Below are 23,287 nucleotides of genomic sequence, written 5' to 3' on the forward strand. Positions count from 1 at the left end.
TCTAGAAAATATCTTATGAACAATCTTTCAAATCTTTTCTTTTGACCAAAAAATACTTTGTTTGGTATTAGTAGATTGCTTAATAAGCAAGAAATATAAATCCATAAAGGTAGAATTCTAGATTAAACGTCAATAAGTCTTTAATTGTGAAATGTTTCTTAAAATCAATTTAAATGAGATGTATTTTTTGTAGCATCCATCACTCAGGACACAAAAGGTGGTGGTAAAGGTAAAGGAAAGGGAAAAGACAAAACTAAACAGACAGCTCTAGAAGTAGAGGTATATATAATCTTTTTTTTTTTCATGTCATTTCACGCTTACCCTACCAGTGCACCTGGTCCATGCTCCCAGTTTTTAATGGAGTCTGAGTTGCTCATTTGCTTTTGTTACTTTGTATGTATGATTTTAGTTACTTCATGTTCTTTGTTGTATATGTCTGTTTTCCATGTCTGATCTTTGTCCCTGGATTACATTCTTTTGATTACTGCTATACAGTAAGATAAACAATTTGTCCAATAAAACAATTGACAAGATTGAGTGTAGATGTATAGTATTTGTCTGCTATTAAAAAAGATAAATACTACTTACCAAATTAACTTTGATCCCAACTCAGCAGTTAGTAATACAGTGGTTCTGTGCATCCATATATCTATGATATAATTATGCCACTGTTTCTGACCACATCAGTTGGATATTTCAATAGTATTTATACACTTGAAGAATTAAAAAGTTTTTCTTCTTGATTAACATAGCCATTTTGAGAAAAGCTTTATAACATGGGAAATGATTTCCAATGTCACTGCTGTCTTAACACTCTGTCTTGGAAATCCACTTTAGTGTTTAATTAGTTTATCAGTTGCCAATTATGGTGGAAAAAATTGAAGAAATGTGGGGTGTGGATAGTGAGCAGTGGTTGAAAGTTAATTTATATATATTTGGAAATGGAATAACTAAATGGGAAAGCACCATGCAGCTAAATCTTGAATGAAATAGATTCTTAATCCATAGTTTGGTCCATGCCCAAATCAGTTGTTTATGCTATTTTTTAAATGTAGGTCTACAACTTTACATACTTAAATTGAGGAAGTTATTGCTTGTCATATTATAATGCCATTTTTTCCATTTTGGATCATTAACCTTTTAGAAACTGAATAGATTTAAGGAATAATCTTGAACTGTTATGCAATAGTACACATGAATTACAGTAACTAGGTTATTGCTAGCAAAATTTAATTGTTTTATGACAGAGTGGTCATGACCATGTACATACTCCATGGTAACTGTATTAAATGTCATATTATTTTGGTGTCTTTGTTGTAGGATTTGGGAGGAGGAGAAGTTGTGAATCCTCTTACAGATGTAGCAGATTTTATTGATGGCCAGCTGTGGGTTTCAGGAAATAGAGTACTCATTAATTTGAATCTATCTAGTAAGTTTCTTGATTTTTATTATAAACTTATAAAGTAAAAAGCAAGATTTTTATCAAATGGTTACTGGTATTCTCACATTAACTTACCTTTTTTTCAATACAATGAAAACTTATCATTACAACCTCATAAACCTTTTTATAAAGTTTACCATGTGGCCATATCTCTTCATACCGTAACTTTTATATATTTAAAACATTACTTAAGTAAATGAATAGAACCTTACTACATAAATGTCTTGATTACAGGAAATAAGATTGGGGAGGAAGGAATGAACAACCTATTGAAGGCCATGCAATACCAGACAACAATACTAATGGATAATAAAAGTGGGGGTACAGGGTTAATGAGGATAGCATTACAGGTATGTAATATGTCAAAACCGTAACCTGCTTTCTATTGTCCCAATGTTGTTATATCCAAAGTAAATCACTACAGACTTTATTTGCAGATGATCGGTACATTAATTTGTAACATCATCAAAAGAAAGTTGTTTTGCTTTGTGATGTTGTGCACACAGAAGTTTTCAAACAGCCAAGAATGCCAAAAATATAAAAATAAAAATCACTAGTAAATTTTCTCTTGTTGATATAGCCATTTGCTCTTATTTATATAGAAACTCCCTTTTACATTTTTGGTATCTGCTGTACTAAGTAATTGCAATGCAGTATTTTGGAAAGGTAAATTTTTATACCCCACGCAAAGATTTTTTTTTTCCTGGACTTTTTTTCTAAACGCTTGCAGATATTGACATGATTTTTGGTATACAAGTTCACCATAAGTTACAGGTCAAGATTAACTTTCATTCCACTAAGATGATTTTTACCAAAATTACAGGCCTTAACTTAGCAAAGTTCACAGAAAAAAGCATTTTCCGGACATTTTTTCTAAGTGCTTGCAGATATTGACATGATTTTTGGTATATAAATTCCCCTTGATAAGTTACAGGTTGAGTGTACATTTTGTTCCACTGAGCTCTATTGATTTTTACTATTTTCTGGCCTTGAACTTAGCAAAGTTCACAGGATAACAGTTTTCCAGACTTTTTTTCTAAACGCTTGCAGATATTGACATGATTTTTATTATTTAAATTCACCATGATCAGTTACATGACAAGGCTGTAGTTGGTTCTGCTCTAATGATTTTTACCAAACTTATGGGCCTTCTACATGTATTTCTCTTACAAAGAAATTTGCTTTAGTATTCAACATGGGGACGCGTAGGGTATGTGAACACGCTCACAAAGGTTCTTTAATTTTTACTGTAGACGTTTGGTGCTCTAAGTACCATTGTCTTAGAGCACAATTACAAAAGTTTGGCTAATAAGGAATGATCTATAAAGTTTTCGTTTTTTTTATACAGAAAAATCGTGTATCACAGGACAATGAAGTTATGAGAAAGTTAAGTGATATCATGGTTAATAAAGACCCATACTACAAACATCCTCCACAGACTCCTGATGTACAGTCTACTACATAGTCATGTACAGATTACCACTTAATTATAAACAGTTATTGGTGATAGAGTGTCAAGATACCTGACTTATAGACCACAAGTGACATATGTAATGGGAGTTACAATGTCTATATCCGTCCTCTGTGTTCCTTTTCAATGGATGCTAACTTGTATTATGTACTGCATTTTGCATATTATGTTGACTTTTGGTCATCAAGATATTTAGTAGCCAATATTTAAACAAAGATTTGTGTTGACACTATAGCAAGTATCTAAGTTTTTAGAATGATTGGTTAGAATCATTATGTAACTTATATTGAAAGAAGATGCAAGAGTATTATTTATTGCAAAGTAATTGTCATTCAGGTCATATTTACTAATGCCTTCTAACAACTTGTATGCTTTCAAGTAATAGTAAGTTCAGATTTTAACTGGTTTACACCATCACATTGTATGTGATTATAATTAAATGAAGTCTGTGATAATTTTTTATACTGTAAATTATTTTTTAATATATTTTCTTCTGTATACTATGTTGGCTATGTGAAATAAATAAGAAAAATTCTGTAAAACTGAATTTACTGGTGTTTTATCATATAAGATCAATTGTTTCTATAGTACCAACAGTTATGCAATGCCTTGTATTTTTCAGGTTCATTCAGGTATCAGCTGTTCTTTGAAACCAATTACCATAAGGCATAGGTACCGGTACTTATTTCATCCCATTTTTATCTATTATTGTAAATTCTTGGCGTACACAAATTAAAACTACCAGGTAAATCCTCCCCTCTGGACAAAAGTTTTGTAAAGTGTCCAGTGATCAGGATAATCAACTACACAGAATATAATCTTCTAATCGACGGACAACATCAAATCTTTCCATTCTGGTGAGAATGTTTACTAGATGTTCAACAGTAGCATCCAGATTAGTGGCAGCCCAGTCTTGTAGTAAAGCATCACATGGATCTCTGGGAGATCTCATTTTTAACAACTCAATCTGACGTCTTGACCTACCCAAATAATCTGAAATAAGATAAAATAGTGTTTTGCTATCATAATCTTTCCTTTTCTTGTGGTTAGCCTGTTTCATTGAACAAGGAGATAACAGCTGATTTATGGGAGGATATCCTTATATATGGTTGCATGCTGACGTAAAATTTTCCAAAGTGAAAACAAATTAGGAAAGACATTGTTTTTATTAATAGATTTAAATTTCAGTTGTGTCCTTAAAATATTCTTATTATACCTGCTAGTAACCTCCAATCACGTCCAAGGGCATTAAATATATTGAGGTCATCACAGATATCTGAGTATAGTCTAGGAGGTAAATCTAGAATGTTTTCATCCCATAATCTACTTCTTTGTCGTTCTAACTGGGGTTGTGTAGTCTGATCTCTAGATACCTTGATCTGTGAAAAAATGCAGTTGATTTACCTCAGACAGTATAATTTAGTGGATAAAATTATTCAAAATGTACACGAATTTGGATCTGGAAACCTCATAAGTTGCAGTGTATACAGATATTCAAGTAACAGAAATTACAATCCATAATTATCGGTATCTGGTTTGAACAAATGGCTGTGTTACCCTCACCTTTAAGGTGAACTGCCATAAAATAGAATTACTCAGCCTAAAACAATAACTAATGAGTATTCAATTAGATAGTTTTGATAGTACAAATTACGACTACTACCTGGCCAAGATGGAACTTGAAACGCCTTCCTCGACACCAGAACTCCTTTTCATCTGGTAGATCAACTTGTATTTTACGAATACAACCTTCAGGTTTTATGTTTTCATACAATGGAAATATATGGTGTTCCTGTAAGGTAGAAAATTTAAAATTAACTGTTGTAAACTCCGGGGCGAAGCTAGGCCTGTTTTAGTTGTACGCAAAATTACGGCGAGGGTCCTTGGCAAGGCAAAGCCCTGAGGGAAACCCCTGAATTTTAACGATTTTGGAGCCAGTTTTTCAGAGCCTATACTACGTTCATGGTATGCATATGTGATAAATAACCTTTATTTCATCTTTAAAATGTGTGTTTTTATTTTTGTTACTTTTTCCGAAAGTACGCAACTGCGTATTTGCGTATAGGCAGCTACGCCCCTGTAAACTTTTCTTTCAGTAGTCCTTTTCCGAGAGGTTCGTTGATCATTCTTCCAATATAATACACCAAAGCCCCAACTTTTCATTTTTTTTCTTGACTACATGTATGTACAAATATTTTTAAAGAAATCCCAAGGCACTGAATTATAAGTCATAATGGAAAAATGGACCGTGGCGGCTGAAATTCGAACTTCGCTTTACTAGTATGAAAAAAGACTATACTAAAGTACTATAAAGTAATATGTAATTGTTCTATTTAAGATGTAGCATGATAATAATCTCGTCTTCGAGTCGATAGTAGTAAGTTTTACTATGTGGGGAAGTTCACTTAGTTGTAATGGAAAAAAGTGGTGTAAAGATATCCTAATGCACATCATATGCTACTAATTATTCAATTACGTAAATACCATGTATGAACTCGTAATATTAAGAGCAACACACTTGTGATACATGTGCGTATATGTTTACTTACCCCTTGGCAGTATTCATGGGGCTCATTAAACGGGCACATTATCCCAATTTTGTATCGACATTTCCTAAAATCCCTGTCTACGATGTTACAAATTTTCTGAGATAGCCTCCTGGTCAAGTTCATACAAGCCTCTTGTTCCGTACCTCTGATAACTATTTTCAGCAGTTGCTGTGTAGGGGATGCACTTTCTTTAATGTCTAATAGTTCTACCTTGTAACTGTTAGACTGTCTAAATCCCGACCTGAATGTGAAAAGAGCTTTGGATGTACATACATTCAAATGGTAGCTGCCATTCATCCCTACATCAATATGTGTCTCACTAGTGCACTGGCAAACAAGGCGGGTAAAGATAAACTTTGGGACGACTGGTCCAAAGTCAAAATATATTACGGTGTCAGTTTCGATATCCTCCCAGTAGTTTTGGGGATAGGGGAGTGTATCTTTTAACAAAGGAATGAGAAGGTAGCACTTTTCACCAGTAACATTTCTTCCATCTGGACCTAAATCAAGTTTACATATTAAATCAAGGTACTCCAAAAGTCCTATTACAATTTGTACGTCGACTTCTTCGCTTACTAACGGACTCTTCTCAATAATATGGTGCACAAGATTTTTTGTAGCAATGCCTAAATCAACTACGGTATTCCAAGCTAGCATAAACTCAGCTGCTCTGTCGGATCTGGGTGGAGCCCTTACCAAACTCGTCATTATATTAACTAAAGCTTTAGGGTCTAGAACAACTAGCTGGTTTTGGTTATTGTCATATGAGTTATAGATAATTTCTCCACATTCATGGAAATAGTGTAGCAAGTCTTCCATCTCTCCATCGCCCGTGACATAACATTCGTGGTCTCGACAAAGTTGTTCTATAACGTCTAATGTTTCAATCAAACGACCCCTTTCTCTACATTCGTTGATGACGCGATAAAAATAGAGGTATTTTATGGGATATTCTGGTTTCATCGAATCATTTGCCAGACTCAGTAGATGTTCCCGGAAGTATGCGTGGTCTGGATCTTTAAGGTCTCTGACAGAATTTTCCACGTAAAAGACCGGTCTGTCGGTCTGTTTGTTCCAAACAACCATGTTATGAAACTGCCGTGGCAGACTGTTCATCACTCTGTTGGAAATATTTTCCAAGTCGTTCTTACTGAGGTTTCTGTCGTCTCGATGAGTGCCTACGATGAAAGCTCGCACTGTCGGAAACCTGTCGTGAACAAATATTGCTTGTAGCCAATACAAAATGTCTGCAAAAGAGTGTTTGAAATTTCGTTTAGCTTCAGCCATGTTAAATACAACAACATACACGCAATGACCCATCATATAAACGTGGTGGACAGAATGATAAAGAGGATGTCCTGCGAAATCACGGATAACAAACTTCAAACTTGCTTCACTTTTAGAATCCAACACTTTGGTGGCATTCCTTATATAAGCTTTAGGGTTAGCTTCAACTTTGCCTTCAAGAAAGAAATGACAGAGCTCCACGAATAATATTACTACAATTCCAAAAAGCCCATGAATGAACCATCTATTTGCTAAGCTCCATTCTAAAATATAGGAAATGAATATTCCCGGAAGAATTCCAATAAAATAACACACCAAGCGACGTTGCCATCTTTCTTTTGCTATTAATTTTAAAAGTTTGTTCATAAACTTTACATAAAGATCGAATCCAAGTTTTATGAAAAGTCCATGTGAATGCCCACACCCAAGACCGCATGTTGCAGAAAATATGTACGAGTTTGGAATAAAACTGGCAACCAGTGCTAGCAGAGTGAAATTTGCAGCAACAAGTTTTGGATGCCTTAGTGACCAGATTCCAATTAGCGTACAAACAGTGAAAATATGAAGATTAACTGATCGTAAAGCTGATGTTTCATGGATCCGAGTCGACCACGGAGGCTGCATCAGACATAAAACAAAGCAAAAACCCATTCCAGTCGATAATCCCATGGCTAAAGCCATTACTAAGTGAATACATCCAAAGTATACAAAAGCATGAACTATTGAAAGTGAAAGGCAAACATTTCTTTTGAAATAATCGAAGATCTCGTAAGATTTCCATCTTAAAAGAGCATCTCCATATAAAATAAGACACAAAACTCCTATTGCCATTCCAAACCCGTCACGCAGGGAGTTAAATAAAAGCAATCCAGAAAATGCGAATGACACAATTAACATTACTGGAAACCATGGACACAAAGCGATTTCTGATTCCGCTGCTGTATAGTAAAGGAAGATCATAAAATATGTTAGAATCACAGCTTTTATAAAAGAAAGCACTTCGGCTTGTGTTTTTTGTTTGCGTTGACTCAATTCCAACCTTTTTCTAACATGCTTGCCAACAATGATATTACATTCGTCAACATTCGCAGTTTGAAGGTCAACTTTACTCCAAAAGTTTTTGCTCTTAGGATTTGTCCCTAACGTCTCAACAAATTCGTGCTCTATCCCTACAGTACTCTGTTCAATTTCGTTAAACTCCTCTCCTACGAGTAGACGACGAAGACTTGTCTTTCCCTGACAGACCTGACCTACAATGTTCACAACGAGTCTGTAAGATTTGTCGCAATCGTTTTCTATTGCTTCGGTGTGCGCTTTCCTACCCTCAGGTCCGTAAATATATGCCATGCCCGTCGTCAGTTTCATGTCATATAAAGCTTGGGTGTCAGTCTTTTCCATCTTTGAGATCTTTGGCTCTGAAAACATGACGTTATAAATTGAACATCACTGATATAAATTCATCCCGCTTATATCATTTTAATAAGAAAAATAAGTCGCATTTGAATATGTTCATACAATATACGAAATAAACTTTCCTGACAAACTGTTTTCCTCACGAGCTTAGTGTATTATCGTAAATAAATTCTGGTGAAAAATTCGCAAATGCATTCCGATAACCCACATGCCAAATGTTTATGGCAAGGTTAAAAAAAAATGTATATGATCTTGAGGTAAAAATCTCTGGTCAGATGTCATCCATTACAAAAGATCAATTTAATCTACAATAATTTTATAGGGCTGCAACAAAATTTGCAGTTGTATGATAGTATAGTGCTGTCATTCGTTAACACGTGGTTTTCTTGCCACATCTTCATAAAATTTTACAACAAAGTTCCAAACGAACGGTTGATTGAGTTCGCGATTTAGGAAATATGAATTTTAGTGTAGGGTCATGGATGGTGAAATGTAAAATTTTTTTTTCTTCAATTATTGATAATTTTATGGATCAAACTCAAGAACTCAAGTCCCTGCAAATAGTCCCCTGTGTCAATGATCCTTTTTGGCCTTCAAAAGGGATTACTGTGTCATAAGTGGCCAATTTAAGCATTTCATATCACTCATGTAACAGCATACTGCATGATCCTTATGATATTGCTCCATACTTTGAATAACCTGCTTTGCGGCAGTCTACACTTATATAATATTAAAATTTGGTTCGTTGTTAAAACGTCATTTTGTTAGGAATTATACGAGTCGCGGATTGCGGACCGATTGATTTTAATGTACCAAAGCATTTATAATACGAAATAACTTGCATTGCTCAAAAAAGGAACAACCAATCCGAAAGCTTGTTACAAATCAAACTATACATTGCCCCTAACGAGACTAATACCCCGCAGCCTGTTGAACCCTGTACATTTGGCGACCAATGTGGATACACGATTCCTGTTGGACACAATTTTTATGTGGGATAAACTAAGCACTTTTGACACACAATTTCGCTGTCCTTTCTAAAACACATAACTCCGAACCACAATCAGTACTATTTTTTTGTTGTTAATAAATTGACAGAATATGACTGCAAATTTACATATATTCCTGACAATATGCACATCCCAATGCTGCAAGCTATTTAGAAAATAAGGTGAAACGTATATAATTTGCGGGAGGTATAATTAAATTATTTGAGTTCGGTTGGATTATTATCGTTCACCTTCATCATAAGTCTAAGTATTAAATTCGATATTTTTTGCTGTTATTTCACTTCAGGAACTAACCATTTATACGACCGTATATTTTTCGTACAATGGTACCCCCCCCCCCCTCACGGTCGCCGTCGTTGGCGTCCATTAACTTTTGATTATTCACGAAAACTTTAGTACCATTTATCAACTCATTTTGAAATTTTAACACCATGTTCCTAAGGGCATGTCAGAGGGTCCTGTAGTTTTGGAAGTTTTTGCCCTACCCCTATTGGAAATAAGATTTCCAATCTTTTCAATAAGATTTCAGATTTCACTTATGGTTTTTGAGTTATATGGGGTCAAAGGCCACATCCCAAAGAATCGACTTTTTATTTCAGGTCCGTTTTTGAAAACTTTGAATTAAACTTAAATTTCTGCGCTTTATTGTGTCCAAACTTCTTGTCGTATCCATAATGAACTTAAGTCCATGTGCTTAAGTGTGTCAAAAACTTGTATTGTGTCTACACTCAGACGCGTTTTTTTAAAGATAAAATACATCCAGGAGAGGCATAAATGATGCTCTAAAACGCTATCTCCGCGGAGCTTCGGGGGGACCCCCTGCCAGGGTTCGACCGCTGTGGTCATATCACGCTGCGCTCCACAAAGCTCCAGAAAATCTATGAAATTATACTCTCTGACAACGCTAGTATAACTTCTATGAAAGAGTCCCGTATTAATTAGTAGATTTGATATCAGAGGAATACATACAATCGATAAACTTTTTCACAGTTTCTTTAATATAAAGAGAGGGACTTGAAGCAAGCCTATTTCTAATTTTAAAGGATATATTTAGTTAACAAAATATTAGATGCAACTTTTCAGTCATAAACATTGTCTACACCTGAGATTAGTCATGCAGTGACTTCGAATATCAGTAAATCGTGGTATACTATAAAATATTCCTACCTTATAATAAGATGGAAATTCCAAGTCAACTTTTGTTGACCCTTCACTGTTATCCTAACAATGTTAAAATATTTCGATTACTTAATGTATGACACACGAAACATCAACTATTTTCATACTATTTTTTAAAATCCAAGTGCAAATTTAATACAGGTATAATATCGGAAAATTGACAGCGTATTCAAGTAGGTGTAACATACATGAGGAAAGAAAGGAGTCAATATACATTACCTACACGCTCGAAGTAATTCAAAATATAATAGTTCCGGGTTTTCCATGGCTATTTTTATAGGACCAATCCTTTCACATTCTTAATGAATATTCACTTAACAAGTAGTATGACTATTGGGGGTATGTAGGTTTCATCCCGCCCGTCTGTCTGTCCGAACTATATTCTAAGCAGCTTGTTGCATTGTTATGAAACCTTGTGAGATGTAATATAATCGCATGGAGACGTGCATAGTGTCAGGAATTTATGTTTGGTGAAAAAAAGGGGTTATGTCCAGTTTAAATTCAGTTACACATTATCAGCTGTGATTATATATTTTAACTCTTAAATTTGCAAAAAAAAAAAAAAAAAAAATGGAAAATACGTCGATTTGGTACAAATGTAATACATGTATATACTTTCAAAAAACTGGACCAGAAAATCATATGATATTTTTTAATCGCATTCCAACATTATTTTGTTGCACCAGGTTTAAGTTTTTCCTAGTGGTATTTGAAATAATTTTTGTGTCACTTTCTTTAACCTTAACTACACGAGGAACGGCACTTGTTTTAAATTTCTGCTTACTGTTACTGTCTTCAGGAACAGATCAAAGATTTAAGGTTCGAGGATACCAGGCAAGAAAATTTTTGGGGAATAGAATTTGTGAAAAACAAGAATTCATGCAAAAAATGTTTAAGGGTACATCCGGCACGCCCATCCGTGGATCCGCGCCAGGCATTTATTTCTTTTAAATTCCGTTTGGACACCTATTTCCAAAAGAACATTTATTAGTATATATAAAATAGGTTACTCCAATCAATTTGAAATCAGCTCTTATGATTTTAATTTTAGATTGAGGTTATCCAAATTTAAAATTTCGCAAAATTTCAAATAGGTTTATTTGACTTTATTTTAGGACCAAATTATGTATGAAACGAACATATCCTTAAATCAATATTTTAACTTTTATTTACTTGGCGTAAAATTCTAGACACGAGGCTAAGTGCCTGTACGGACCCTGAAAAATATGAAAAAAACAGCAAAATAATATAACTCCATAAAAATCCTTTTTTATCGAAGACGACAGAATATCCACTGCTTTTCTACCCCGGGGCATGTGTGTGTGTGTGTGGGGGGGGGGGTGTTGTTGTTAAGGTATATATGTGACCGGAACCTATTTTGGGAAATCATACCCTGTCGATGGCATTCAAAGGTAAAATGTTATACTGATACACTGCTACATATTGCTACACTACACTACTTTCACCCCTGAAATTTAGTAAGCGTTAGTTTAACGCGTTGAAACAGAAGGTGATTTGTAACGGACCCTAGGCATGACAAGTAATTTATATGAATACATTCCATTATAAAATTATGTAAAGAGTAATCAAGGGAACCAAGATTCTAGCGGAAATTAAAAAGTAATAATTCAGGGACAGACATGGAAAACAGACACACAATCAAAATAATACATACAAAGTAACAAAAGTAAATGAGCAACTCGGACTCCACTAAAAACTGGGACCATAGACCAGGTGCACCGGTAAGGTAAGCGTCCTCTGCTTTTCTAGAAACACCCGCCGAGTTGCTCATAAAAAGTCAAGTCCAGAGTAGACGAGGGATGAAATGAAAACTATGACACATTGAACAAAACAGTTTTCATGGTAGAGATGGATATACCCTAATAATCCACGAGTTCATGATGACGACCATAAAACTTCTGTAGTGCGATGACTTCAATTTTGTAGCAACATAAGCCTGTTCCTGAAGCCTAATTGTAAGAAGTCTAGCGCGATACAAAAAGTTTGCGTAGTTACCACAAGCTCTGGCATATCGTATGATATAGTTCTGATATGAAACCTCCAAACGCATGTGCTGAATGGATATTGCCACATATGAAAAGAGAATTGACAATACGAAATAAAAAAGCCATCGCTTTTGTTAGTCAGAATTTCCTCTGACCCTGCAACCCTCCTTTTTTTATTTGGATATTGAATCCGACATATCAATATCCAAATAAAAAAAGGAGGGTTGCAGGGTCAGAGGAAATTCGGACTACGCTTTTGTCGAATAGTTTGGTCAATAGTTTTCCAATAGTAAAAGTAATCTTTAATTGACAAGGGTTAAAATTGCAACCCTGACCATATGACAGGTCGTTTGTGAAAAATGGACCCTGTTTTGCGGCAGTACATACATACTACTCGATCATTTCCGCCACAACATTCTTTTGTGTAACGAGAAAGTCTGGGGAGTTCCGTTTGTAGTAAGTTGATTATTGTTCTTTTGTGTAATGAGAAAGTGTGAGGAGTTCCGATTGTTGAATGCCCTTTTCTTAAATTAACTCCCCTGTATGTTGAGGAATTTTATTTAGCACAGGTACCGGGAGCAGCAGCCCTTTTCACAAAAAATCGTAAGAGTAAAATTAGTCGTAAGTTATGACGTCACGATACTTTTATTTACTATAACGTCATAACTTACGACTAATTTTACACTTACGATTTTTTTGTGAAAAGGACCACCGAATTTTATCCTGTCACACGAGATAGAGAGAAATTATGTCCTTCCGTCTCCTCGACGGTTTGCAGATGCCATTAAACTTGAGAACGGATCCATATATCTACATATTAAGTTCAAAATCTGTTCATCTGTTCTTAAATTAATCCCAAGGTTTTTATTCAGTGTTTTCACTGAAATTATTATTATTATTTCCTTTTTTCTCTAAGAAAATTATTTTTTAACCCCTCCCCCAAAATCAAAGGACTTGTACCTTACCACTGAAAATAAACATTTTATAACGCCAATGCGTGAGTTTATAGCATATAGTATTTGTTCACAGAGATGTCGAGGATGTGCAACTGGTTGTTGTCCGCATGGAATCCATATACAGAGTCACAAGCACAAAACATATTAGAAAGAAAGATCATGGTTTGTATATTGATGAAGCATGTACCTTACTATAATTACTATATTATTTAAAAATGCTTCATTTGTATGTTATATGCTCAATACCTAATTTAACATTTGCTGTATGTTAATTAGTTCAAACCATGAATGTAGATTAACTTAGAAATTCAAGGTTACAGTCATAACCTTTTTGCTATAGTTAAGCATTTTTTTTTCTTCAAGGAATTGAAAGATTTTCAAAGTGTAGGTATCTCCTATGTCTTTGGCCATATTGATGTTATATATAGTACATTTTGTAATGACAGAATGACCAAGTTGGTATATGTGTGTCTCTGAGAAATTTTGATCATACTTCAGTAATGGACGAAATGGAATTAGTGCTTAACACCATAGCTAATAAGTCATGTTTTGTTGGAAACATTTTGAAAGGTAAATCTGTCTTAACATGCTAGACACATATGAACAGCTCAAAACCAAGTCAGTTTTAAGTCCAATATGTCTCTGAAAACTTCCTTACAAATGCATGCCTTTTTATTAGGTAAAAAAGAATAATGGGAAAATACTTTTTACTTTTAGTTAAAACATTTTTTGAGGTTTTCATGGCTGTGTCAGATTCATACTTAATTTTTAACACTTTCTTTACAAAAGATATTGGAAAAATAAGCCTGACACTTCAAGAATTCAAATTTGTTGTAGTCTTTGGATAAGGACTTAGAATATTAGGCGACAGAGGGTTATCTTTTTGATAGTAAATGCTAGTCAATTTTATTCTTTGAATGATGGATCTCTAAACCAAAAATTAAGTTCAAAGATTTTGTTTTCATCAATATAAATTGTATTTTGAAAGTAAGAAAATTCATTTACTAAAAAGATAGCAAATGCAAAGGGTAAAGTTTATCAATAGGTAAAAAAGATCTGTTGCTGGAGGGTAGTAATGTGGATTGTCTGAACATTGAAAAAAGCAAAGATTTAGAAACAACAGTGAAGGCAACTACTTTTGAGAAAGAGGATAAAAATACAGAAGATGGTGTTTATCTTGAAATGACTTATCAAAATAAACTTATGAAGGATAGTGTAGTATTGATGAATGAGAATGCTTCTGCAAATAAGTTTGAAAACCAGTTTGATATGAGAGTTTGTCCAATAAAAAATGAATCATCATCAGTTGAACTAATGAACATTGAAGGTCAACATCAGCTAGAAGTGCTACAGAATCATAGAAGTTCTGAAGAACTGTCCAAAACTGATGTTTACTTTACTAAACTCTGTCAAGTCCTTCACCAGCCTGTTTTTTATGAATGTGAGACCTGTCAAAAGCATCTTCATACAGATGTACAAATTAGTGAAGAGTATGGAGAACATGACCAGTATATAGATGCTTTACCAAAGATATCAGAAAATCGAAGTAGTAGACCAGAAGAAAAAATAGAAAGTAAGATATGTTACAGGAACTATAGTCATTACAATCTCTTACTTAATTTAAGGTCTAATGTAAATGTTGTGACAAATATATAACTTAAATAATACCATGCTAAAGGCTTTGATGTTGTTAGCACTTATAATTGTGACCTATAATTGTTTTGTACAAAGCCGGTATACATGAAAAGCATATTGAAATAAATAAAATATAACGTTATCTTTTTTCTTTAATCTTACATAATTTGTTCTTTTTATAAACTCAAGATGGCAATCATATATTTATATTCAAGAAATTACTTCATTAATGAATAAATTAGTCTAGCAATTTTTATGAAGATATTGCAAAAGAGAAACAATATAGTCATTATCAAACCAATAACAACAGTCATTTGTATTAAAAAAAATTTAGTTTCACCAAGGAATAAAGGTAACAGACAGATATGTAAAACCAACACAGACAGAGAAAATACGTGTAACTCAGCAAGGCCAGATTGTCAGGGACATGATTCCATAACAGCATTAAGGATAGACCAAAGATCACAGTCACATCATGAACCAAGAACCAAATCTGAATTAGAACCAAGATCAAAGTCTGCTTTGATTTTAGACTATGGGAATCAGGCTAAGAGATATCTTCAGGAAAAATTCAACAAAGTATCTTTGTCTAAGATTAAATCCAGCACAAAATCAGTGACTTGGAAACTACAAGCAGAACATGACAGCAATATTGACGAGAGTGATCTCCCTTCACAAGGAACATCAGGATTAAATCAAGAAAATGTGATAAATTTATATTAGACTTAGAATAATTAAATTTCCATATTGTGAACCATTTTTATTTAAATCAGGTCTAGAATGACTCAATCTAAGTAGCAAAGTACATGTAACAACCATTCTTTTAACTTAAGTTTTCAAAATTAAGTTAACCCACTGTTTATGAAGTGTTGAGTACCCAGTTCTTTCCATGGAAATTCATTTTTCAGTCGGAACATCAGTCAGCCTTTCTGTTCTGATTGACTGCTAAGCTATTTTATCCCAGTTAAATATGATTACTTTAATAGGGATTGAAAGCTTAGAACTAGGGGAAATGTGGGATAAAATAACTCTCAACCGAGTTGGAGTTAAGTGAGGGCAATCAAAATTAGCTCTTTCAGGTGCTAGTGTGAACCTTAAAATAGGGTGAAAAGTAAAATTGTTGCCTGGGAGATGTATGGCGTTCTGTGACATCATTTTGATGAATTTCCAGTCAGTAATTTTCAAATGGCTGATTTTAAAAAAAAATTGACTAAACAATAGAAGTTTGCCCTCATTTTACACTTTTCGGTAAACACAACATGTAGATATCATCGATTTTGGAATTGCTTAGAATACTTTTTATAGCCACCATGATGGCATTTTTATTTTTGACAAAGGGAAAATACCAAAATGGGACAGCTTAAGAACAATTGTGAACAAGAAGGAAATTGATCTGGATTAACTGACATGGGTTTGCCACAAGGCAATTTTTAAGTGTGATAGAGATATGATTTATAGTGCGGTATCAGGGATAAATCTTTCTTTATATTTTCACAGTCTCCTAGTGATGATGATATTAAAGAAGAAGACTTAGTTTATGGAGAAGAAGGATACAAACAATACAAGTTATTTACCAATGTATGTATACCCGAATATAGTAAATATAAGAACATTGCAAAAATACTAAGGTTCTTTACACGAATACTGATATTTTTCATTTCAAATCTAGATCTTAAGTACAATTAATAATGATTATTTCTTGCTTTTATCTTCCCTGTTTTTTAATTTTTGTTTTAGATAGAAAGAGGGATACAGATAGAAGAAATATTTAACGAAAGAGAGAGAATAAGATCTCTCTATAGACACAGAATCAGCTCAATAAGGGAGATCATTGAAGTTGCCAGAGGTTTGATCAATTACATGTTTTCTCATCAGAAGCAAGAATATTCATAGGTTTGATCAGTTACATGTTTTCTCATCAGAAGCAAGTATATTCATAGGTTTGATCAGTTATATTTACATTGTATACCCAATGCAAACAAAGTTTCGGGGTTTATAGGGATCAGCCTGTCTGTCTGTCTGTCTTTTTGTCTGTTGGTCTGTCCACATTTCTTGAAAGTGTTACTCTTCCATAGCCACTCAAAGCATTCTGCTGAAAATTTGTAGGAAAATGAGGTGTCTTTATATGTATAGACGTGCATTAAGAAATGAAATTAATGTTGAAGAACTTAAAAGGGAAATAATCCAACTTTAGGCTTTTACATGACCTCCTAAATGCAACTTCATAACTGCTCAAGGTATAACATGAAATAGCATCATATGCAGGTGTGTATAGAGGAATATAGTTTCAGAAGGAGAAAGTTTGATATGTTGTTTTTACATGCAACTCCACTTGAAGTGTGGGGGAGTATTTTCTACCTTAGAAGCTTGCTCACACTCAGACACAAGAAACATGGATACATCATTCAATTTCACATAAAAGAGTCAGAAGATAAACAAAATGTGTTTCTTTGTTTATCATTCATAAAAACAAACCTAGGGTGCTGGACTTTGTGCAGGCGGTGTGCCATAGATGTCACAGCGGTACGAGTTCGAGTCCCGCGGAGGGAACGACCAAAAATTTGCATCGCAAATTTGACAGTTCTGACATTGTTGGGAATTTTTCAGACCTTTCTATACATTTACACATCTTCCCTGTATCAATTTGATCCGATGGAGCAGTGTATATATATATCATTTGATGATTGACAGATGCTGTGAGTATCTGTGAAGACTTATACTGTCTTGTACTATTTTTATTTTCATAAAGGCTTACTAGCCATAATTTCTTAAAAGAATAATGTGTTTTAGTTTTAGAAAACTGTTTATCATGATTTTTTTTAAGCATATTACATTAATCCTGATGATCGAGCAGTAGAGGATTGGAGAAAATTGAAGGGAAGTTTAGGTGTGGATGATGAAGACAAGAGTCAGACTTATATCAGAACTAAATTAGCAAAGTTACCAGATTTCATGCCAATGTTTACTTCATTCATAATTTTGGTAAGGTGCTAAAAGGTTTCACATTAATTTGACTGCATTTATTTTTTGGATAGGAAAAAAATTGTAGTTGACTAAGAAGGGTTCATAATTTAATTTGTAAGTAATCTTATTTCTTAGCCATGATGGTGTGACTTGTTTCCTTTGCAGGGGTTAGTTTCACACATAGTTCATTACTCATTTCACGAAAAAAACTAAATATTTTTTGTAATAAAAATATTGTAATATTAGTTTTGGTAATTGCTATTACATGTACAAACAATTTCATCATTTTTTTTGTTGGTAAAAATATTTCAGGACAGTTTCTGAATTTACAGCACTGTATAATAATAATAATAATCATCATCATCATAATAATCATGTTAATCATTCTATTCATACCTTCATATTCAAAGTACAATTTAATAATGAACTTTCAGGCCCAACTTGTAACCTGTGGAGTATTGATTATCCTTGGTGGTCTAACTGACATTGGTATTGAGCCTAAAGTTGTTCACAAAGGGGATATACAGACTTTTCTAGGGATTGAGACCGTTCATAAGTGGACTGCACCGAACGTATGGATAGGACCATCTAATGCTTTTATCATAAGTATGTAGAAGTAGTTATAGATCCTTCTGATACATGATATACCTATAACATATATGTTTTTAAAAATTAATGGAAAACATGCAGATATTCATTTGAAGCAATTTTTTATTTCCATTTCACAAATATAGTTGTTCATTTGTCAGAGCTATTTACTTTCACTGATTTTTCATAGTTTCTACGAATTTCAACTGCAATCGATGTTCTAATGATTATGAATCCCTGCCAAGTACCTATGTTACAAAAAATAACAAAACTCAGGTTTTACGGATCATTTTCATAAAATACAGCAACAAATACAGTTTAAAAGCATAAATAGGTCATCAGTACTTGATAGGTCATTTATCAATTATGTTTGACTCACCAACATATAAAGTAGTGAAGGATGAAGACATAGGATGGAATGGTCAGAACACAGCTTCATCCTCTAGCATTGCTAGTGTAAATACAAGTTACTCATACTGTAGAAGGATTATTGTTTAGGGAGGGTATCAGTTTTCATAATTTTCATGGTTTGACGTATGTAATACACTGTTTATTGTCCTTGCTTTATTGACAAGGTGTAGGGGCATTTTTCTCACCATGCATGAGGGATGATATTGAAATACACTTGTTGTCATTGGGAAAGAATTATTCTACAACTGATGAGCTTGGGTGTTGTGAGTTGGACAAAAGGAATACTGCTGCTACTACTACGGAATTGGAATGTTTAGAGCTTACTTTGGGTACCATGTATAAATATTTGTATTTTTTATTTTACTTTCCATAGAATATTAATGGACTAGATTAAAAAGTTAGCTTTAAGGGGAGATAACTTAGTTCTCTATGAATCTATCCATTTAGGAAAATGCAAGAGTTGTTTATTCAAAATTAAGTTTAAATTGTGCTTTCGGTGTTGTTACTATGCAAATATGGCTCTAATTATAGATAAATAGAATTCTAAGTAAAAAAGTTCTAATGTTTTTAACAATTTTGATGTGTATTTGTTCCCAGGCTGAGTCACAACAAAGACTTTAAAATTGGTAGTCACTGCTTTTCCGCCAACGTGCAGTATTTAATGGGATAGACTGTGATGACTGGTTGGCTCAGAGTCAGGATAATGTATCAGATTGGAGTGGCATGCCTACCTGTTGGCTGTTGCCTCTTTCAGCAAACTCCGTGTGTCTGACTTGTACAAAGCAGGGTTGGATTGGTTAGAAGTTCTCGTCCTGAAATATATGAAATAATTCACATGGGATATTAAACCTTAATCAATCAATATACACATTTTTTAGTAAATGAACTTTCAAGCTTTGTATTGGTTGTATATTGATATTTGTTTCACCATAATACTACATGTATTAACTTACAAGATTAAATAATTATTAAGGAGTGGGCACATGGAAGTCTGGTGTTAGGTGTAGTGAGAGGATTTCTGGTGAGAACAGTGTGTTTCACAACCTCAAACCTTGCTGTTACAACTTTAGGAGTGAATGTATGCTGACCACACATGAACATTGTGTATTTCTTGGAGGATTTTATTCAAAACATGGTCCAGAACACTGCAGTGAGGTAATATATGATGATAATTGTATACATGCAAAATATATATGCTTTAATTACTTTTAAGGAATAGATTATACTTTTAAATCTACATTTATTTATTTGAAGAGTACTTTTATAATCCATAGAAAAACACCTTCCCTGATTTTAAGGTAATCATTCTTATTTTTATAAGACTGACTATTCTATGAGAATCTACCATATCAGTTGAAAAGAATTTACTTTTTGTGCAGTGAATGCATTGTTTTGATTTTATTTAATGAACATTGTGCTTGATATAGATGTAAGATGCTATATCAGCTACATAGTTCCTAGAGATTCAGATGATTTTATTAAGGGCAATATATTAGAAATTTAAAAACCAATTCCAGATGAAAAATAATTTTCAGTGTATATCACTCTTGAATTGTAAACCCTTGAACAAGGCTCAGATTTGCTAAAGGAAAAAAAATGGTTCTGACCAAGGAGTATAGAATAATGTGTTTACATTTTGATCAGAACAATGCCAGTATTTTTATTGCATTGTTGCAGTTTGTCGGAATTATATTTTTAAGAACTATGTGTATAAAATTAAATCTTGTAGGTAAACTGCTTGAGTGATATCTGCAGTATGGGTGGACTTGATCCTAATTCAGATCAGCCTTGGCTAGCTAACAAACCCAGACAGTGGTGGAGAATCCCTCTTTCCATTATATATCATCATGGTGTAATACATGTAGTAGTTGTCTGTATCATGGAGTTCTTAATCATGAGAGTTATGGAGAAGTCTGTAGGATGGTTGCGTATCATGCTGGTGTATGTACTGAGTGGTATAGGAGGTATTTTGGTAAGGACACTTTATCTTTCTTTCAATGTATTGACAAGCACAAGTTTAATTCACATACTGTCAAGTAATTTGTTGGAAGGGTTTTACATACAGATGATAATGAACCTGACCGTTCTTCATTATTTACTGCTTACAGTGAATCATCATTGCAAGTTAAAAATGGTCTAGTGAATTAAATTACACCACAAAGTATAGAGTGATGAAGACTGCAATTATCTTGTATGTCAGTCTGTCAATTCACACTTTTTCTGCAGTATATTTAAAGAGAATGGTTTGAACAATGTGACATAAGCACTACAAATTTTAAAAACTTTTATCTACACATATTTCAGAAATGTAGAAAAACTATAAAGGAGTATTAGAAAAAAAGTAGAACAAAATAATTAATTGATAATAATAATTTTTTTGTTGTTCATTTTGGTTTGTTCACAAAATTTTGGTTTTTTTTTTTTAGGCTGCAGCCATATTTGAACCATATATTGCTCATGTGGGAGGTATAGGATCAGTGTGTGGACTATTGGGTGTCACTGTGGTGGAGATTCTCTTACTTTGGAGATTTATCAATAGACCATTCATGGAGCTGCTCAAAGTACTATTTGTAATTTTATTATTTCTCCTCTCTGGGACACTTCCATTTATTAGTATATACACTGTCCTTTCGGGACTTTTGATAGGAGTGTGTTCAGCACTTGTAGTTCTACCGTGTGTAAGTTTTAGTAAGATATCTCGCCATACCCGGAATGTCCTAATGGTAATGTGTATTCTAATATTGTTTGGGATGTATTTTATATTAATTTTTGTCTTCTTCAAGATACAGATTGTTGAGAACTGCTACTATTGTATTCTTATGAATTGTGTACCTTACACAGATGATATATGTAGTAAGGACTATGGTAGCTTAAGTTAATTTCCATTGATGTATTGGAGCCTGATGCAGCAAATATTTTTGGCAAATGTTGTGACATAATTAAAATGTAGGTTTATCTAGATATTTTCATACTTTTCTCAGAGTTAATGTACAATTAAATTACTTTGCTATCTTAATTAAAAGGAAACCATAGGTCATGACAACTGATTCTGTGATAAAGATAATGGAGCCTTCATGTTGATGATTTTTTTCATTTTTTCCTTGTTTTACATATTTTATACACAATTAAAAACTGCTCCATAGAAATTCTTAAAAATGTGCTAAATGTTGATAAGACATTCTTTTATAATTGCAAAAAAATAAGTGTTACCAAGCTTTTTTGTTATTTAAATACATGTATTACATTTCTATGTTGGAACATTACTCACCAATTATCTCCCCTTGAAAGAGATATTTGTAATTTTCCCCATGTGTATAATTCTAAATCAAAACTTCTTTTAGATTGATTTAAAGCATAATATTTTACATCATATCAAATGGTATTTGCTCATAGAAAATAAATATTTCTATATAAATTTGTAAGATGACCTAAAATTGTTATCTAATATTTGTTTATTAGTTGGATATTAGGAATATACATGTATTTTGATTAAATTAAACTCTTATTTACTCCATTTGCAAGCTGTTATATTTAAGTATAATTCTGCCAAAGAATATTGCAAAACTATGTGATATATGCATTTCTTTCAAGTATTTTGACTGGAAATCTCTCACAGTGCCTAAGAGGTAATTTAAACAAGTACTATCTTTAAAAAAGAAAAGATAGCCGACACAGTAAAATTTTGTTCCTTTTACTTCTATGTTCCTACATTACTTTCAAGAAGATAACACATGACACGTAATTCAAATTTTCTATAGTTTTTTCGAACACCCCTAAGTTATCAGTATTTGGCCAATCGGAAAACAGAATTACGATCAGGTGACTTGCATTTCCATAGATAAGTGTCTTTAAGGTCAAAGGGTAAAAAGCGAAACTATACCAACTGCGTCATAAAAAGAACGAAAATGTCAGTGAAAGGCCAACTTTTCAAATATTTTATATGTGTTCAAGTTATACTATAATTAAGCCTACTCCAGCAGTGCTAGAGGTTGTCTGGCAAGCTATTTACTGACTTTGTGCCCTGCTAAGTAAGATTTTTGGGAATGGAGGAACAGAATTTCAACTGCTTACATTGTATGAGTATAATCAAGCCATTTCAATATGTCACAAATTGATCATAATTTTAGGAGATTGAAAAGCAACAGGATAATAGATGTGATGACACGAAAATTAAAACAGTGCCAAGTGTTCTATGACAAAATAAGACTCTTGATTTTTGAAACAAAGATATGACATTATAATAATAACGTTTTTACCCAAAACATAAAAATAAGACCTAGCCAGGCTTTAATTAAGTACCTTTCCTTTATCAATGAATGCATAGTACAACTATCATGTCATTTAGTATACTAATACTTTGTGTTAAATGTATTGTAA

The 23,287-nt window shown here is 33.4% G+C and overlaps 3 protein-coding genes across 22 annotated transcripts in view; 2 read left to right on the top strand and 1 right to left on the bottom strand.

Moving 5' to 3' along the window:
* LOC148622090 (leucine-rich repeat-containing protein 71-like) overlaps positions 1 to 3,454 on the top strand; it is a 44,645-nt gene extending 41,191 nt beyond the window's left edge. For all 19 annotated transcript variants that reach the window (XM_088571628.1, XM_088571631.1, XM_088571641.1 and 16 more), the window contains 4 exons: positions 194 to 279; positions 1,321 to 1,429; positions 1,676 to 1,791; positions 2,790 to 3,454. In XM_088571628.1, the coding sequence (XP_088427754.1) occupies positions 194 to 279; positions 1,321 to 1,429; positions 1,676 to 1,791; positions 2,790 to 2,906 (428 nt within the window). In that variant the 3' untranslated portion in view covers positions 2,907 to 3,454. The remainder of the gene's footprint in view (positions 1 to 193; positions 280 to 1,320; positions 1,430 to 1,675; positions 1,792 to 2,789) is intronic.
* On the bottom strand, positions 3,445 to 10,872 carry LOC148622091 (uncharacterized). 2 transcript variants are annotated; one of them, XM_088571620.1, is made up of 5 exons: positions 10,570 to 10,872; positions 5,462 to 8,163; positions 4,576 to 4,704; positions 4,129 to 4,291; positions 3,445 to 3,905 (listed from the first exon to the last, which is right to left on the bottom strand). In XM_088571620.1, exons 2-5 carry the CDS (start codon positions 8,144 to 8,146, stop codon positions 3,712 to 3,714), a joined length of 3,171 nt encoding a protein of 1,056 aa, XP_088427746.1. In that variant the 5' UTR covers positions 8,147 to 8,163; positions 10,570 to 10,872; the 3' UTR covers positions 3,445 to 3,711. The 2 variants fall into 2 exon arrangements, with proteins under 2 accessions (XP_088427746.1, XP_088427745.1); XM_088571619.1 differs by having other exon boundaries at positions 10,339 to 10,596.
* Positions 10,873 to 12,871: 1,999 nt separating this feature from the next.
* Positions 12,872 to 22,424, top strand: LOC148622092 (uncharacterized). The gene is made up of 13 exons (XM_088571651.1): positions 12,872 to 12,925; positions 13,386 to 13,474; positions 13,759 to 13,882; positions 14,358 to 14,885; positions 15,282 to 15,652; positions 16,445 to 16,525; positions 16,685 to 16,793; positions 17,772 to 17,929; positions 18,346 to 18,517; positions 19,075 to 19,239; positions 19,884 to 20,065; positions 20,640 to 20,882; positions 21,337 to 22,424. The coding sequence occupies exons 2-13, from the start codon at positions 13,388 to 13,390 to the stop codon at positions 21,787 to 21,789; spliced, it is 2,673 nt and encodes an 890-aa protein (XP_088427777.1). The 5' UTR covers positions 12,872 to 12,925; positions 13,386 to 13,387; the 3' UTR covers positions 21,790 to 22,424.
* Positions 22,425 to 23,287: the final 863 nt, after the last annotated feature.

This window comes from Perna viridis, chromosome 3, assembly GCF_037379345.1.
Source record: "Perna viridis isolate PV_CMFRI_1.1 ecotype Kerala chromosome 3, ASM3737934v1, whole genome shotgun sequence".
NCBI classification, from domain to species: Eukaryota; Metazoa; Mollusca; class Bivalvia; order Mytilida; family Mytilidae; genus Perna; species Perna viridis.

What these genes read in the sequence shown, in the direction of transcription:
- LOC148622091 (XM_088571620.1), bottom strand. Translation starts at nt 8,146, where the DNA reads ATGGAAAAGACTGACACCCAAGCTTTATATGACATGAAACTGACGACG. An exon ending in CCCATGAATACTGCCAAGGG is followed by an intron (nt 4,705 to 5,461) that starts GTAAGTAAACAT and finishes TCTACCTTACAG; the next exon opens with GAACACCATATATTTCCATT. An exon ending in TGATTGGAGGTTACTAGCAG is followed by an intron (nt 3,906 to 4,128) that starts GTATAATAAGAA and finishes ATCTTATTTCAG; the next exon opens with ATTATTTGGGTAGGTCAAGA.
- LOC148622092 (XM_088571651.1), top strand. Translation starts at nt 13,388, where the DNA reads ATGTCGAGGATGTGCAACTGGTTGTTGTCCGCATGGAATCCATATACA. An exon ending in TTACTTCATTCATAATTTTG is followed by an intron (nt 17,930 to 18,345) that starts GTAAGGTGCTAA and finishes ATGAACTTTCAG; the next exon opens with GCCCAACTTGTAACCTGTGG. An exon ending in GTCCAGAACACTGCAGTGAG is followed by an intron (nt 20,066 to 20,639) that starts GTAATATATGAT and finishes TAAATCTTGTAG; the next exon opens with GTAAACTGCTTGAGTGATAT.